Raw genomic sequence first — 15,459 nt, 5'->3', positions numbered from 1 at the left:
AAACAACCCAGGGGTCATACACGGGAAATCCAAACTAGAATACAGCACAGGAGCAGGGAAACAAGGAACAGGAGCAACCGGGACAGGGGGGGCGGAAGTGACGTCCCGGTCATCATGGAGACGGCCGGGACGTCCGAGGCACCGGAAGTGAGTCGCGGTGGCCCGTCAGGGAGCCGCAACTCCTAACAGTACCCCCCCTTGAGGAGGGGTCAATGCACCCCGACTACCAGGTTTCCCAGGATACTTTTTAAAAAAGTCCTTAATTAGTTTGTTAGCATGGAGATGTTTGTGTGGCACCCAAGACCATTCCTCCGGTCCATAGCCCTTCCAGTGGACCAGAATCAAGATCAACGTGGACAAATCGGAAATTCTCCCTCTTAACCTACCTCCCCACCTAATAGATACCCTAAAGAGCCAAACAAATTTCCGATGGCAACGAGATAAACTTAAATACTTGGGAATTTACTTAACGACCCATTATAATCAGATATATGCAGCTAACTTCCCCAGGCTTTTAAACTCACTCAAACATGATCTTGAAAAATGGGATAAACTATATATCTCTTGGCTTGGCCGCATGGCGGCTGTAAAAATGAACCTCTTGCCACAAATTCTTTATTTGTTTCAAACCCTACCTGTTCGAGTACCCTCTTTTGCGCTACAGACCCTCCAGAAGCAAATTACTAGATTTGTTTGGGCAGGCAAGTGACCCCGAGTAAGGGCCTGCACGCTCTTCTGACGAAATTCAGAAGGAGGGGTGGGCCTCCCAAACATCTCCAAATACTATAATGCTGCACACTTGACCGAGCTAGTTTTATTTCACTCTCCATCTTTCACAAGGCTCTGGGTAGACATTGAGGCTACCTTTTTGCAATTACTCTCGCCCTATACATTACTTTGGATTTCAATCAAACATAGACCGCCACTCCCGTTACTCTTATCCACCACCCGTTTCTCCCTCCAGATGTGGGACTACAGTACTCGCACGTTTCAGCTAATAAAAAATTTGGAAGCCATGTTTCTACTGTGGAACAATTCAGCTTTTCCACCAGGACAACAACACTCCTCTTTTTACCACTGGTCCTGACGAGGTCTAAGATTCATTACTGACATAACGGCCATGCGGATATTTCCCGAATTTGCTGACTTACAACGACGATATGGCATGCCCCATGACCGTTTCTATCAATACCTTCAGTTGAGACACTTATATCAATCGATCCCAACGCTTAAATACCAACTTACACCTTTAGAAACTTTTTGCAGCTGTAAATCCCTTCTTACTGGTTTAATCTCTACTTTTTACAGCTTCATGGTGGCATTTTTTCAACCTGCCAAAGATCGGTATGAGCTGAAATGGGAAGAAGACCTTGGCGTTGAACAGGAGATAGAGGAATGGGCTGAGATCAGGTCACGAGTCGCTAAGAGCTCTATCTGTGTCCGTACCAAAGAGAACTCTTATAAGCTCTTATATAGATGGTATTTGGTCCCAACCCGCTTGAAAGCCATATATCCTGACTCCTCTAGTCAATGCTGGAGACTATGTGGGCAGGAAGGCTCATTCCAACATATTTGGTGGTCCTGTCCGAGACTTGTGGAATTCTGGCGGAAAATTCACAATTTAATTGATAGAGTCACCTCAGTAAAACTCCCCCCCTGCCCCTCATACTCACTATTGCATAGGCCTATACCGGGCGTTAACAAATATTCAATGGCGCTTATAGGCCATATACTCAATGCAGCTAAATGCGCAATAGCAGCAAATTGGAAACACTCAGAATCCCCATCGCTGCATGAAATTATCAACAGAATTTGGCAGACCTATAGCTGTGAACAAATTACAAGCATTCTCAATGACCATCCCAATAAATTTTGTGCGATTTGGGATCCTTGGCTCGCCTCCTATGGTGCAGAACAGTCAAGGCCTGATTAGAATGGAGACTAATGTACATAGCGTCAGAAGACGCTCAATATATGGTTCTACCTGTAATACATTTAGATGCCAAGTCAGGTTCCCCTTCTCCTTCCCCCTCTCACCATACTAAATTTTTTTCCTTTCCTTTCCCTTTTCCTTCCCTCCCCCCTGTCCCCCTCTCTCTCTCTTTTCTTTCCCTTTCTCGGTTTTTGCTTTTATTGACAAAGTTCACATTGTTTTTCTCATTCGCAATGTATTTGTTGTTTGATCAATGTAACTTAACCTTTACACTGTTTTGAAAAATTGAAAAATCACCCTAATAAAATATGTTTAAAAAAAAAAAAAAAAAAAAGCTGCGAGACAAGTGTTCTTGGATCCGGGCCGGAAGGTAATAGTGAAGTTGAAGCATGAGAAGAAAAGGACCCACCGGGCTTGTCTGGAATTCACAATTTTGGCAGATTGGATATATTGTAAATTCTTGTGGTCGGTATACACTGTGATCACATGGTTAGCCCCTTATAGCAAGTGACGCCACTCTTGAAAACGTCCACTTGATTGCCAGCAACTCCCGATTACCAACATCATAATGGGTTTCTGCAGAGAAAAATTTCCTGGAGAAAAATGCACAGGGGTGCAGACATTGATCATTGAGATCCTTCTGAGAAAGGATGGCACCAGCCCCGACGTCAGAGGCGTCTACTTCAATAATCAAAGGTAGTTCCGGATTGGGGTGTCGGAGGACAGGTGCGGAGATGAAGGCCTCTTCGAGGGCTTTAAAAGATGTCAAGGCAGTGGAAGTCCAATTAACAGTATCGGCCCCTTTTCGGGTAAGGGCAGTAATAGGAGCCACTAACACTGAGAATGACCGGATGAATCGCCTGTAATATTTAGCGAATCCTAAAAACCTCTGAATGGCTTTTAGATTGCTTGGCCGGATCCAATCGAGAACTGCCTGGACCTTGCTGGGATCCATTGAGAAACCACAAGGAGAGACGACGTATTCAAAGAGCATGACCTGGGTGACTTCAAACTCGCATTTTTCAAGCTTGGCAAAGAGGCAGTGCTGGCGTAGTTGGAGGAGGACCTTTTTGACATGAATACGGTGCTGCTCCATTGACTTGGAATAGATCAGAATGTCGTCGAGGTATACCACAATGATCTTTCCCAGAAATTCTCGTAACACATTGTTAATAAAATCTTGGAACACTGTGGGGGCAATACATAGGCCGAAGGGCATGACCCGATATTCATAATGGCCTGAATGAGTGTTGAAGGCCGTCTTCCACTCATCCCCTTTTTTGATCTGGACCAAATTATATGCCTCTCTCAGATCAATCTTGAAAAAGATTGTAGCTTGTTTGAGCTGATCAAAGAGAACGGAGATGAGCGGCAACGGGTAGGTATTCTTCACGGTAATCCCATTCAGACCCCGGTAGTCAATGCACGGGCAGAGGCTCCCATCTTTTTTTGCCACAAAGAAGAAACCCACTCCTACGGGTGATTTAGATGGTCGAATGAATTCCTTACGTAGGTTTTCCTCCACATAGTCATCCATAGCCATAGTCTCAGGAATGGACAGGGCATATAACCTTCCCTTAGGAAGCTTGGCATCCGGAACCAGATCAATGGAGCAGTCGTAGCTACGATGTGGGGGCAGAGAGTCTGCTTCCTTCTTAGAGAACACGTCGTGGAACTCATGGTAAGGTAAAGGAAGAGATTCAGGACAAGGCTGAACAACCCGAAGAGGTAGGACAAGACAGGTGTATAGGAACACTCCTGAATATGAATGTTCAGGTGTATTCTCCAGCATTTAAATTTAGACAGATTGTGCCATTGTCTCTTACTTGTTCTTGCTCTTCTCTCTTGCAACTTTGTTATCCTCTCGCTGGCTTCTGGAAAGTTGGCGTCCTGTTTTGAAAATGCAAAAATTTATTATAATGCAGACCCTGAATGATTAGGCCCTTTAGTTAAAACAAAACACTCCATTATGGGCAGCTAAAAGTACCCCATTGGACAGGCATATATCAGCAATATCTGAATATTTGTTGTCAATCAAATACAAACCTCTACCAGCCCCATCTCACTAATATTTAGTATTCTAGTGATTGCTGAGACCACCCATGTGACCACCACACAATCATGAGATTCTGCCCCCCAAAGCTGCTCTATTTTTTAAATACCCCCTGCAGCCATTTTCCTTAACCACAACCCCCCCCACAGCCATTTTCCTTAACCCCTGCTGCAGCCATTTTCTTTACCTCCCACCCTGCATCCATCCCCCTTGCAGCTATTTTCCTTACCTCCACTCTGTAGCTATCCCCCCCGTCACATCAAAACTCCCCCAGTCACATATATCAGCCCCCCTCCTCTGCCCTCCTTCATACATATCAACCTCTCTCCCTCCCTATAGATTTTCATGGCAGCACCCCCCCTCCCACCCTATAGATTTGTATGACAGTCCCCCTCTCCCTCCCTATACATATGCATGACAGTCCCCCCTCTCCCTCCCTATAGATGTGCAGGGTAGTCCCTCCTCCTCCCTATAGATATGCAGGGTAGTTCCCCCCCTCTCTATAGATATGCAGTGTAGTTCCCCCCCTCCCTATAGATATGCAGGGTAGTTCCCCCCCTCCCCATAGATATGCAGGGTAGTCCCCCCCTTCCTATAGATATGCAGGGCAGTTCCCCCTCCCTATAGATATGCAGGGCAGTTTTCCCCCTCCCTATAGATATGCAGGGCAGTTCCCCCCCTCCTTAAAGATATGCAGGGCAGTTCCCCCCCTCCCTATAGATATGCAGGGCAGTTCCCCCCCCTCCCTATAGATATGCAGGGCAGTTTCCCTCCCCTCCCTATAGATATGCAGGGCAGTTCCCCCCCCTCCCTATAGATATGCAGGGCAGTTCCCCCCCTCCCTATAGATATGCAGGGCAGTTCCCCCCCTCCCTATAGATATGCAGGGCAGTTCCCCCCTTCACTTACCTGTAGATCAGCAGATAGGAAGTGAAGAAGTCCTGCTTCCTGTCTGCTGCACAGCAACAGGCAGCCTGGCGATTGGCTGTGTGTTGCTAACCACTGACCACCAATGCTTTTGATCGTCGAGCCCTCCACCCCCCTGCGGCGACCCCCCCCCTCCCCCACCCAGAAAAAAAAATGAATGAAGAAAAAAAAAAAATACCCGCAGCGCCGCGCCCCCCGGGACCCAGCGCCCCAGGCTGCAGCCTGGTCAGCCTAGTGGTTGATCAGGCCCTGCTTAACAGATTCTGGAGGCCACATCCCTGATGAAGCATTATTTGGAAATAAGTAGGGTAGCTTCCCTTATTGTGTTTCTGTCTCTCCCTTCTACTGAAAAGCTTCATGAAGCAGCTGTTGCATCATTTCCGATTTTTACCTAGGTGGCCCAGATTGAGCCTGCCTTCCTAGCATAGCAGCCTTTGTTGCCTCTCTTACTTGCATAGTGCCTCCTAGCATCAGGCGTGTCTCTTAATTACTGTCTGTTGTGGTACTTTTGTTTGAGCTCACACCTTTACAGATTTGTGGGTTACTTGGTTTGTATGTCTACGTGGCCATAGCAATATAAATTAAATTTACTTTGGGGTTTTGGTATTTAAATTCAGAGCTTGTCTGTGAAAGTTCATAGAGTTTTTGATCTATAATATGATTACACATTTTCAATTTTCTATCTCTGATTATCTTTCTCTCAAGTACATGAGAAAGTGTCACACATATCAAAGCACTGGAGGTCATTTATGAAGAGCCATTCAGATGCTGTGCTGTGCAAATGCATTTTTAGACCCACTGCGTCCTTCCATTTGCACATATGGACAGAAATTACTGCCAGGGGAATAGGGTAGAATAAGATAGGGACATTTTTTGAGGAACAGTAGTCTGCGCAGACAGGGACTTGGAGTAACATATGGAATAGATGCCCCAGTGTACCTTGTTTTGCATAACATTGTAGAAACAGGATTTAATGGGGGTAAAGAGGACACATTTTAGGGCTGTTCATGTGTGTGTGGAGGGGAACTAGGCTGCCTCCACTTTATAAAATGGAGTTGAATTTTGCTTCCGCTCAGAGCTGCTGGAGCTTCACCTCATACTCTTAACGGGACCCATTTTGAGTCTGTATATTGCATTTCAGCAGAGAAATGCAATTCCAAGTGTAATAAAATCCTTCACGCGCAAAGTAGCCAACTTTAATAAACACAGTCCCAATGTGCCCACACTTTCATGATTTTCAATCTAAGCAAAATATGAGCAGTATTTTAAGAGCAAAAGCTAAAAGTTTATTTAATTAGCACTAAAAGGGTAGGAGGTTGGAGTTTTACATAGCACGCCTCCAGATGTTTTTGCTTCTCCGAACTTCAAGGCACAATTTTAGTTTGAGGAGGCAAGCACCTTGAAGTTCACTATGCAGACAATAGAATTTTCTAATAAAAGATAATTCTTTAATTCTTTTTTCCTTCTGGACAAGCTGATTTATGAGAGTATGATAGTTAGATTCTTTTTTCTTCTGCTAAAATATTTATACCCATGCAACCCTTTACTCAGAGTTTTGGGTGATGTCCACTGTTCACACATTCTCCTTTTTCTTCTCAAAAAACAGGTACTGGTTTGTCCAGTTTTGGCATAAAGCTGGGGTGCAGTAACAAAGTGGGGGAAAGGAAGAAGGTTATGGAAAACCCAATATCTTGAATATTTGTGTAGCTGGATACCCTGCAGAGATAATAATGGGATGCTAATATGAGCACAATGACACCCTGCCAGTTTCTAGTAGCACTGGACACAGTTAGGAGAACAGAGAGAAAAAAGCCTTTATAAAAGTATTTTTAGTGTACTATACTCATAATGCCTTCCATGGGGCAATACAATGCCAATAGTATCAATAGGACATTATTCAGAGTTACCAAATGATCATGAAATATGGTAGATTGTTTAGTTTACATCAGAAGCAATAGATATTGAGCAAAACATCTCTGATAAATAGAACTATGAAAATTTCCTGGCTAGTTCCCCTTTTAATTGTATGGGCAGTAGTTATGTGATTAAGGGGTTTATTTATAAAGGCCCTGCAATGTGAAACATTTTCTATTGCTGCTTACAGCAGTAATAGAAAATATTTTTGTTCAATTTAACAAGAATATTTTGCGGTGGCACCTGAGCTATGCTCAGCTACCTGGCAATACTGACTGGCAGTGGAAACAGAACTTTTACAGCTCACCATGTCAATACAGGGTCCTTCTGTGCATGTGTGACATGGCATTGGTTAACACATGTGCATTGCAAATGGAAACAGATATTGGGTTTCCAGTTCTATTTTCACTAAAATTTAAAGTATAGAAAAATGTTAAATAATTTAATAACAATAAAAAGCATAATAATAATAATAATAATAATAATTAAATAGATTTTTATCAGGTGCAATCCCCTGGCTATCACAATCCTGAGATGGTGATAATGATAGGAGGAGAACATGCGCTGCCTTTGTCCTTGGTAAATAGGCTTCCCTGGCAATAGCCTTTACCCGCTCAAAGACTTTATTAAGTAAGGTGAAGCCCTAAATCAGGCATAAACACCCATTTTCGCTGAATTTTAGGCTTTTCACTGTTTGTTAATTGGGCCACTTAATCTAGTGTATATTAGGCATTGCTGTCTACATGTATATTAGGCATGCTCCCTTGGTGTTTTGATACCGTTCCTAGTTGGTAAACAACAACTGGGTTAGGTATTTCAAAGTGTATATTATATGTTAAATGTTATAAACACATTTTTGAGAGCAAAATGGGGGCCTCAGGGGGAAGTGGATGGAAGTGGCAACCCTGCATTTCCTGGCCCCTCCACAGACAGGCCCAGTAGCTATCACACTCCCTATGGTTTCACCCTGACATTTGTTTTTAACTGCACTTAACAATACATTTTCACCTCTTCTTAATTCCTCCTTTCCTCTTTCTCACTTATCTCAGGTTTACACTGCCAACTACATCTGCACCACCTGTCCACCCAGTCCTGCTTCATGGAATTATACAAGTGTCATGATGGCATGTCTGTCACAGAACACTATGTTCATTCCACAGCCTTCACGCTGCATGTATAAGAGTCGGTAGGATGGACAGAGCAAATGCAGTATGTCACTACACATTCTAGTACTTCATTACTCCAAGTATTGACGGTATCCTATCTGAACACTTATTTAATTGAAAACCACATTATAAATATACTTCTTTAAAGCCACTACTAATGGTAACAAAATAAGCGTTTGTGATTTTTTTTTCCTTTTCTTTCAAATTAATACTTGCAGTTAAATAAAATACAGTGCTGTTTACAAACTTGGATGAAAATATAGCACTTTAGAATTGCAAGTTTATCATTGATACACACATCATTAATTGTTCTATTATGTGGAGTTTTTTTATATGCTTTTACTGAATTTTATTTGTTATTAAATTTGTTATTAATGAAAATGTTTGAATTGTTATCAAGTGGTGGCATCCTATTTTGGTATATTGATTGATTGTGCTTTTTAAATTTGGAAACATTTTTGTTTTTATGTATTAATGGATTGTCACACAAAAAACCCTCTAAGGAGCAGCAAATAATCAAGTAATTTGTCCTTTATTAATTATTAAGTATACATTGTTTAACTCTTAATATAAAGTACAGATTTAAGAGTCGAAGTTTGTCAGCGCCCTTTAGCAGTTCGTTTAGGCGGACAACAATATATGAAAGTATTTAATGTGTTGATCATCATATTCCTTTCTTCATTGTCGTTAATATGTATTTAGAATATACTTTTTACATAATGTTAGTTAATTTGTAGGATTTGAAGGATACATATAGTTTTTTTTGTATACGTTTATTGAATGGGGATTGTTTTCTTAATATACATAGTACCATAGTAACATAGTTGATGAGGTTGAAAAAAGACACCAGTCCTTCAAGTTCAACCTATTTTGGATCTCCTGCGATCCTGCACTTATATTTGAAATTCATCCAGAGTAAGCAACCGCCAATCTGTTTCAATCGTGAAAATCCCCCCAGACTCAATATTGCAGTCCTATTTTTACCCTATATCCACTACTATCCTACATTTTAATTAACGGTCGTATCCCTGGATACACCTTTCTGCTAAAAATTTGTCTAACCCTTTCTTAAACATATCTATTGAGTCTGCCATCACAACATTCCCTGGCAATGAATTCCATATCTTGACTACCCTTACTGTAAAGAACCCCTTCCTTTGCTGGTTGTGAAATTTCCTCTCCTCTAAACTTAGGGGGTGACCACGTGTCCTGTGTATAGTCCTTGGGATAAAAAGTTCTCATGAAAGTTCCCTGTATTGACCCCTAATGTATTTGTACATAGTAATCATATCTCCCCTTAGATGCCTCTTTTCTAAAGTAAACATGCCTAAACTGGCTAACCTTTCCTCATAACTTAATGACTCCATACCCTTTATCAATTTTGTCGCCCTTCTCTGAACCCTTTCTAGTTCCAGATTATCTTTTTTATAGAGTGGTGCCCAGAACTGTACTGCATATTCAAGATGAGGTCTTACCAACGATTTATACAGTGGCAAAATTTCACTGTCTTCTCTTGCATCTATGCCCCTTTTTATGCATGCCAATATTTTGCCCTTGCAGCTGCTGCTTGACATTGAGCACTATTGCTAAGTCTACTGTCTATGAGCACTCCCAAATCCTTTTCCATTATAAATTCTCCTAAATTAATTCCATTTAATTTATAGATTGCATTCTTGTTTTTGATCCCTGAATGCATAACCTTACAGTTATCTGTGTTAAACCTCATATTCCATCTTTGCCGCCCAATCCTCCAGTTTATTTAAGTCCCTCTGTAGAGAAGGTACATATTGCTCCGATTTTATTACCTTACAGAGTTTAGTGTCATCTGCAAAAATAGAAACTTTACTCTCTAAACCATCACCAAGGTCATTAATGAATATATTAAAAAGGAATGGCCCCAGCACGGAACCTTAAGGTACTCCACTTAAGACTTTTGACCAATTAGAAAATGTTCCATTTATCACAACTCTCTGTTCCCTATTCTCTAACCAGTTTTCGATCCAAGTACAAATGTTGATTCCTAGACCCAGTTTCCTAATTTTGTAAACCAACCTCTTGTGTGACACTGTATCAAAGGCCTTTGCAAAATCTAAGTAGACCACATCTACTGTGCTGCCCTGGTCTAAGTTTCCACTAACTTCCTCGTAGAAACTAATTAGATTAGTTTGACATGACCTATCCCTCACAAATCCATGTTGATTCCCACTAATAATTTTATGGAGTACCAAGTAATCCTGAATACTATCCCTTAAAATACCTTCCAGTAGTTTCCCCACTATTGATGTCAGGCTTACAGGTCTATAATGCTGTGGTTGTGATCTCGTCCCCTTTTTAAACAACGGCACCACATCTGCTATTCGCCAATCCCTTGGTACTGAGCCTGATAAGATTGAATTTCTGAAAATTAAGAATAGCGGTCTAGCTATTTCCGAGTTTAACTCCATAAGGACCCTTGGGTGTATGCCATCTGGACCTGGAGCTTTATTTATCTTAATTGTCTTCAGTCGCCTTTGGACTTCTTCCTCTGACAACCAAGTATTAATTAATGGCATGGTTTCATTTCCATTTTTATGTATTACTTCTACCATTTTATTACAACATATTACAATAATTTAATGATCTTCATTCTTTTCCAGTATGAGCATGAAGATGTGATAACCACACACAATATACCACCTTTCAGAGAGATGCTTCCTTGCATTTTTTCAACTTTCCTGGCAAAACATATATATACAGTATGTTATGACCCACAGAAATGACAATTATATAATGATTTATTGTAATAGATGCACAGTAATAATACAAACTGATTATGGCCTTATTAAAAAAGTGAAATGCTTAATTGTTTAAATAAATGTCATGCTCTTATATAAAGTAACATGTTTGCTGTGTATTGTATTCATTACTTTTCTGTTTCATGTTTTCTGTCAAGATTATGAAAATGTAGAAACCTTATGGATATATATATGGTAAATAGGGACCAGCAAATTACTGTTTGGGTTTGTTTTAAGCAACCTAACATAAAGAATTGTACTGAAATGCAATTATTATCACAAACTGAAAGCGCAGCAAAATTTTTTGTTGTATTCATGGGCATTTACAACTCTCCAGATCTAAATTGGGACAATTAAACTGGGGACTCTAGTAAAGGAAGTTAATGTTTAATGATTTAAAAAAAATGACCTTTCACAACTGCTAACACAACTAAGCTCAGTAATTGATAGTCTCTATATTTGCATAAAATACCAGTCTATTTCATAAAGAGATCAATACCACAATAACAAAGGAATGCAGATATAATACCAATATTTAAGAAAAAAACAACCAAATGGGTATCAGGAAATTATAGACTTCTGAGTCTGACATCTGTTGCGTGACAAATATTAAAGGCATTCTGTAGAATGTGATTCTGTAATACATTGTGCAAAAATAATTTGGTCAGAGTCAGCATTGTTTCACAAAAGACAGTCATTTATAACAAATATGAGTAGGAGCAGATAAGTTACAAGCTTAATCTTGGTAGTGCAATTGTTGTTTCAATTTTGATAGCAGCCAATTAACCTCTTAGTATGTTTTTGGAGTGTGGGAGGAAACCAGAGCACCCGGAAGAAACCCACACAGACACAGGAAGAACATACAAACTCCACACAGATAAGGTCATGGATGGGAATTGAACTCATGACCCCAGCGCTGTGAGGCAGGAGTGCTAACCACTAAGCCACCGTTGTTTGATACTGTTCCACATAAATCTGGTACATGAGAGTATTAGGTTTTCTTGGAAAAAGTATATACATGGGTAAAGGTCTAGTGGATGGAAAGAAGACCACAGGAAGAGAGCTGTCTGTCAGGGCAGCAGTTGGCTCTAATATCTGTTTAAATATAGACAAAGAATGTCGCACTATTTTTAATTTTTTTGTTTTCCCTTCCTTTAGATCAACACTTTTAGAACTTATGGAAGGTTGAGTGTCTTTATTTGAACTTTACTAATTGTGTAACTATTAAATACTGGTGAATTTAAAGTCCATCATTGACTATACAGGTGATAGGAAAATATAGCAGAATCTAATATATAAATGCTTAGTGGCGTCTGTCTGTCTGTGTGTGTGTGAAAAAAAAAACAAGTTGCAGCGCCACCTGCTGGGCGGAGTTATACACTGACCTACTAAATTCTTAGTGTGTGTGGGAAAAAAAATTCAAAAAGGGCTGAAATTTGGTAGGGCTCAAACTCATTTTCGTGAGGTAATTTTACCTCATGAACACACATGTGTAGAGGCGTGCGTTAGTGTGTGTGTGTGTGTGGAAAAAACTATTTTCTCAGAAAGGGCTCATCCAATTGACCTGAAATTTGGTATACTGACATTATTTGACAAAAAAAATTAGAATAGTCAAGTCAGTTTACTTCCATCATTCCCCCTTCCCCCCGTGGGATGGGTAGTAAAGGCTAAATTTACGAGTTGAGGGGTCAAACTCATTTTCGTGAGGTAATTTTACCTCATGAACACACATTAAAAAAGCCGCTTGCGTCGGGAAGTAACGCTCTTCCCCTGAGGAGGCCTGGGCTAGGCCCAAATGCATGACAAGAACCTTTTTAAGACCTTAAGTAGCTTGATTTGACTAGAATGCATGAGTATCATGCACGGGTTAACTTGTCTATTATAATGTGCCATATTCTTGAACGGAAAATTTCACAATTAATGATATCATCATCATTATCATTTATTTATATAGCGCCACTGATTCTGTACAGAGAACTCATGCACATCAGCCTCTGCCCCATTAGAGCTTACAGTGTAAATTGTCTAACATACACAGAGAGAGAGAGAGACTAGAGTCAATTTTTATAGCATCTAATTAACCTACTAGTATGATTTTGGAGTGTGGGAGAAAAACGGAGCACCTGGAGGAAACCCACATGGGGAGAACATACAAACTCCACGCAGATAAGGCCATTGTCAGGAAATGAACTCATGACCCCAGCGCTGTGAGGCAGAAGGTCTAACCACTTAGCCACCGTGATGTCCACATGATTAATTTATCATCCACATTTATATGAAGACAGAAACAAAACACAAACTATATCTTATTCTATGCACTACAATTTTTCAAAACAGAAGTCATGTAAGATTTTTCAGTAAACTGATTCTTAAATCTTGCCGAGTAAAAAATTTAAGGCAATGAGATATACCATTGTTCCAACTGTTAAATGGGGCCTACTAACATTTGGCAGGCATAGAAGCCATTGTAACACTGTCGGGAAATCCTATCATTAGTGTGAAGATACCGGGATAATCTGGCCCAATGCTACCCACTTCACGCTGGCTGGCCACCCACGGGTGCCTTCCTATGCCAGGGAAGTCTACCCAATACCTTCTAGGATTCGTATGGTCACTCAGGCAAAATGCAGTTATAAAAATACAAAAGTATATTTATTGTCATACAAACAACACTAGAATCTTATGTACACACAGTAAATAAATGCCAGGCAGATTTACAACATCATCCGTCCCTTACCCCACTATCTTAAGGAATTATAGTCACCTGCTGTCTAGACTTCACGACCCATGGATTTCTCTCAGCTGCATATATAGACTCTACTTAGAGAATGACAACTTAAAAGCTAGATCTTGCACCTTCATGAATGAAATCCCAGAATGACCACCCCAGTGGCGCACGCAGGGGGGTTTCTGGTTCTCCAGAAACCCCTCCCCTCCGCGAACCAACGGAACTATACAGCAGCCGCGGCGCTGTCAAAGAAGCGTCCGCGGCAGTGCTGTATTTTAGTATAATACAGCACTGCCGCGGATGCTGCTTGACAGCGCCGCTGCTGCTGTAGAATTCAGACTCGCCGAAATTGAGCTGATGCGCATGCGCAGCAGCTCCCTCTCGCAATATTTTTTTTTTCCGGGGGGGGGCGGAAACCCCCCTTCTAAATCCTGCTTTCGCCCCTGCACCCTTCCCCCCTGGAGTTGTTCCTTATATCACAGGTCTAATTTCCACAGTCTTTCCCCTCCCTGGGCAAATCCCTGGGTCTATTCTACTTAACCGCTGGTCAGTGCTGGACTAGGGGGGGTTGGACAGGGGAGTGAAGATAAGCTGTCCTTCCAGAGAACCTCCCCTGTTAGATGGCCTGTCTGGACTAGCCTGGTGAGAACAATGGACACTAATTAGTTTTCCTACTCCAGCACATGGCAACCTGATTCCTACCCACAATCCCCCTGGTTTCACTTTAAAGACAATGAATAGCAACCTTAGTGCAAGTCATCAATATACAATACACAATATACATATTTACATTGAACTACAATGTCCCATTAACCACATGTAATTGGACAATGCAGTTGTAGTCTGGTGAGCTGGGGAACAAAAGCATGGGCTATAAAAAGTATTTGCTATAATCCACTTTATGTGAGAAACGAGAAACAGAATGATTAGCGTATCATACTCGTTTCGTCACATACACCCCCCCCCCACTTTTTTAGCCCTTGTTCCCAAGTGGCTCCCTAGCCCAAGTAAACCTTTCTTCCAAGTCCAAAGTCTCTGGCCTGCTGTGGTGACTCCTGGGTCTGATGGCAAGGTAGACAGCAGTACACAGTTCCTCAATCTCCCACCAGGGTCCCATGGCTGCAGGCATATCTACCCACCCAGCTGGAGTGGGGGTTTATGCTGCCCTGTGTCATAAGATGAGTCAACAATAAAACTGGGCCACTCCGGTGCACATATCCATGGTAGCAGAGTTGTAGTCCAGCATCCCTTGGGAGTCTTGTCCACCCTTAATTGCCCAACTGCAAATAGTACCTTGGCCTGTCCTCTGCTTCTGGAGACCATGTTCCCCTCCCCCACATATTTGAGTGAAAACTGCCAAGTGGCAGGCAAACTTTCTGGCTCCTTGTCCGTTTTTTCTGGCAAAGATCCAATCCCCCCTCCCCCACACACTCAAGGGACAACTGCCCAGTAGCAGGCAAACATGGGGGCTCCATTAATTATTTGCTGCTGGGGAATCCTCTGCCCACCTCCCAAAACACTTGTGGGTGCCCCTGTAAGTATGTTGGTGTGCATCTCCCCTCCCTCGCTACCCCATCCAACTGTTGCACTACTTCCCTCGCCTCTGACGCATCAGGGTTGTGTGAATCCTCATTCGACACAGACTTGTCCTCCTGGCAGCAAACCAGAGTGGATGGTCCAGTGCAGGCCTCTGGTATTGGATCCTGGATTGCCAGATTTGGAGCTGGAGTGCGATGCATCAAAGCTTGTGGGGCTGGTGAATCTTGCTGTACTGGTGCCCCCTCAGACACCAACTCAGCCAATATCTCCTCATCTGCCAATTCTGCATAGGGAAAGGTGTAGGAGTAGTTTTCCCAGGGCCCCATGGTAGTGGCCCCTGACATTACAATTCTATTATCCTCTCCCAATAATTCTGTCACACAGTCTGTAATCAGGATTTCTGCTGAGATCATATATTGAGCAAG

General features: G+C 41.8%; 1 protein-coding gene across 3 annotated transcripts in view; it reads left to right on the top strand.

Annotated features, from left to right (window-relative positions):
- Nucleotides 1-10,871, top strand: part of LOC142099299 (complement factor H-related protein 1-like) — a 213,356-nt gene extending 202,485 nt beyond the window's left edge. For all 3 annotated transcript variants that reach the window (XM_075182621.1, XM_075182619.1, XM_075182620.1), the window contains one exon: nucleotides 10,630-10,871. In XM_075182621.1, coding sequence (XP_075038722.1) covers nucleotides 10,630-10,634 — 5 coding nt within the window. In that variant the 3' untranslated portion in view covers nucleotides 10,635-10,871. The remainder of the gene's footprint in view (nucleotides 1-10,629) is intronic.
- Nucleotides 10,872-15,459: the final 4,588 nt, after the last annotated feature.

The sequence above is a fragment of the Mixophyes fleayi genome, chromosome 8 (assembly GCF_038048845.1).
Source record: "Mixophyes fleayi isolate aMixFle1 chromosome 8, aMixFle1.hap1, whole genome shotgun sequence".
NCBI lineage: Eukaryota > Metazoa > Chordata > Amphibia > Anura > Limnodynastidae > Mixophyes > Mixophyes fleayi.
Note: the sequence above shows the minus strand (reverse complement) of the source record. Positions and strands in the feature narration are given on the sequence as shown.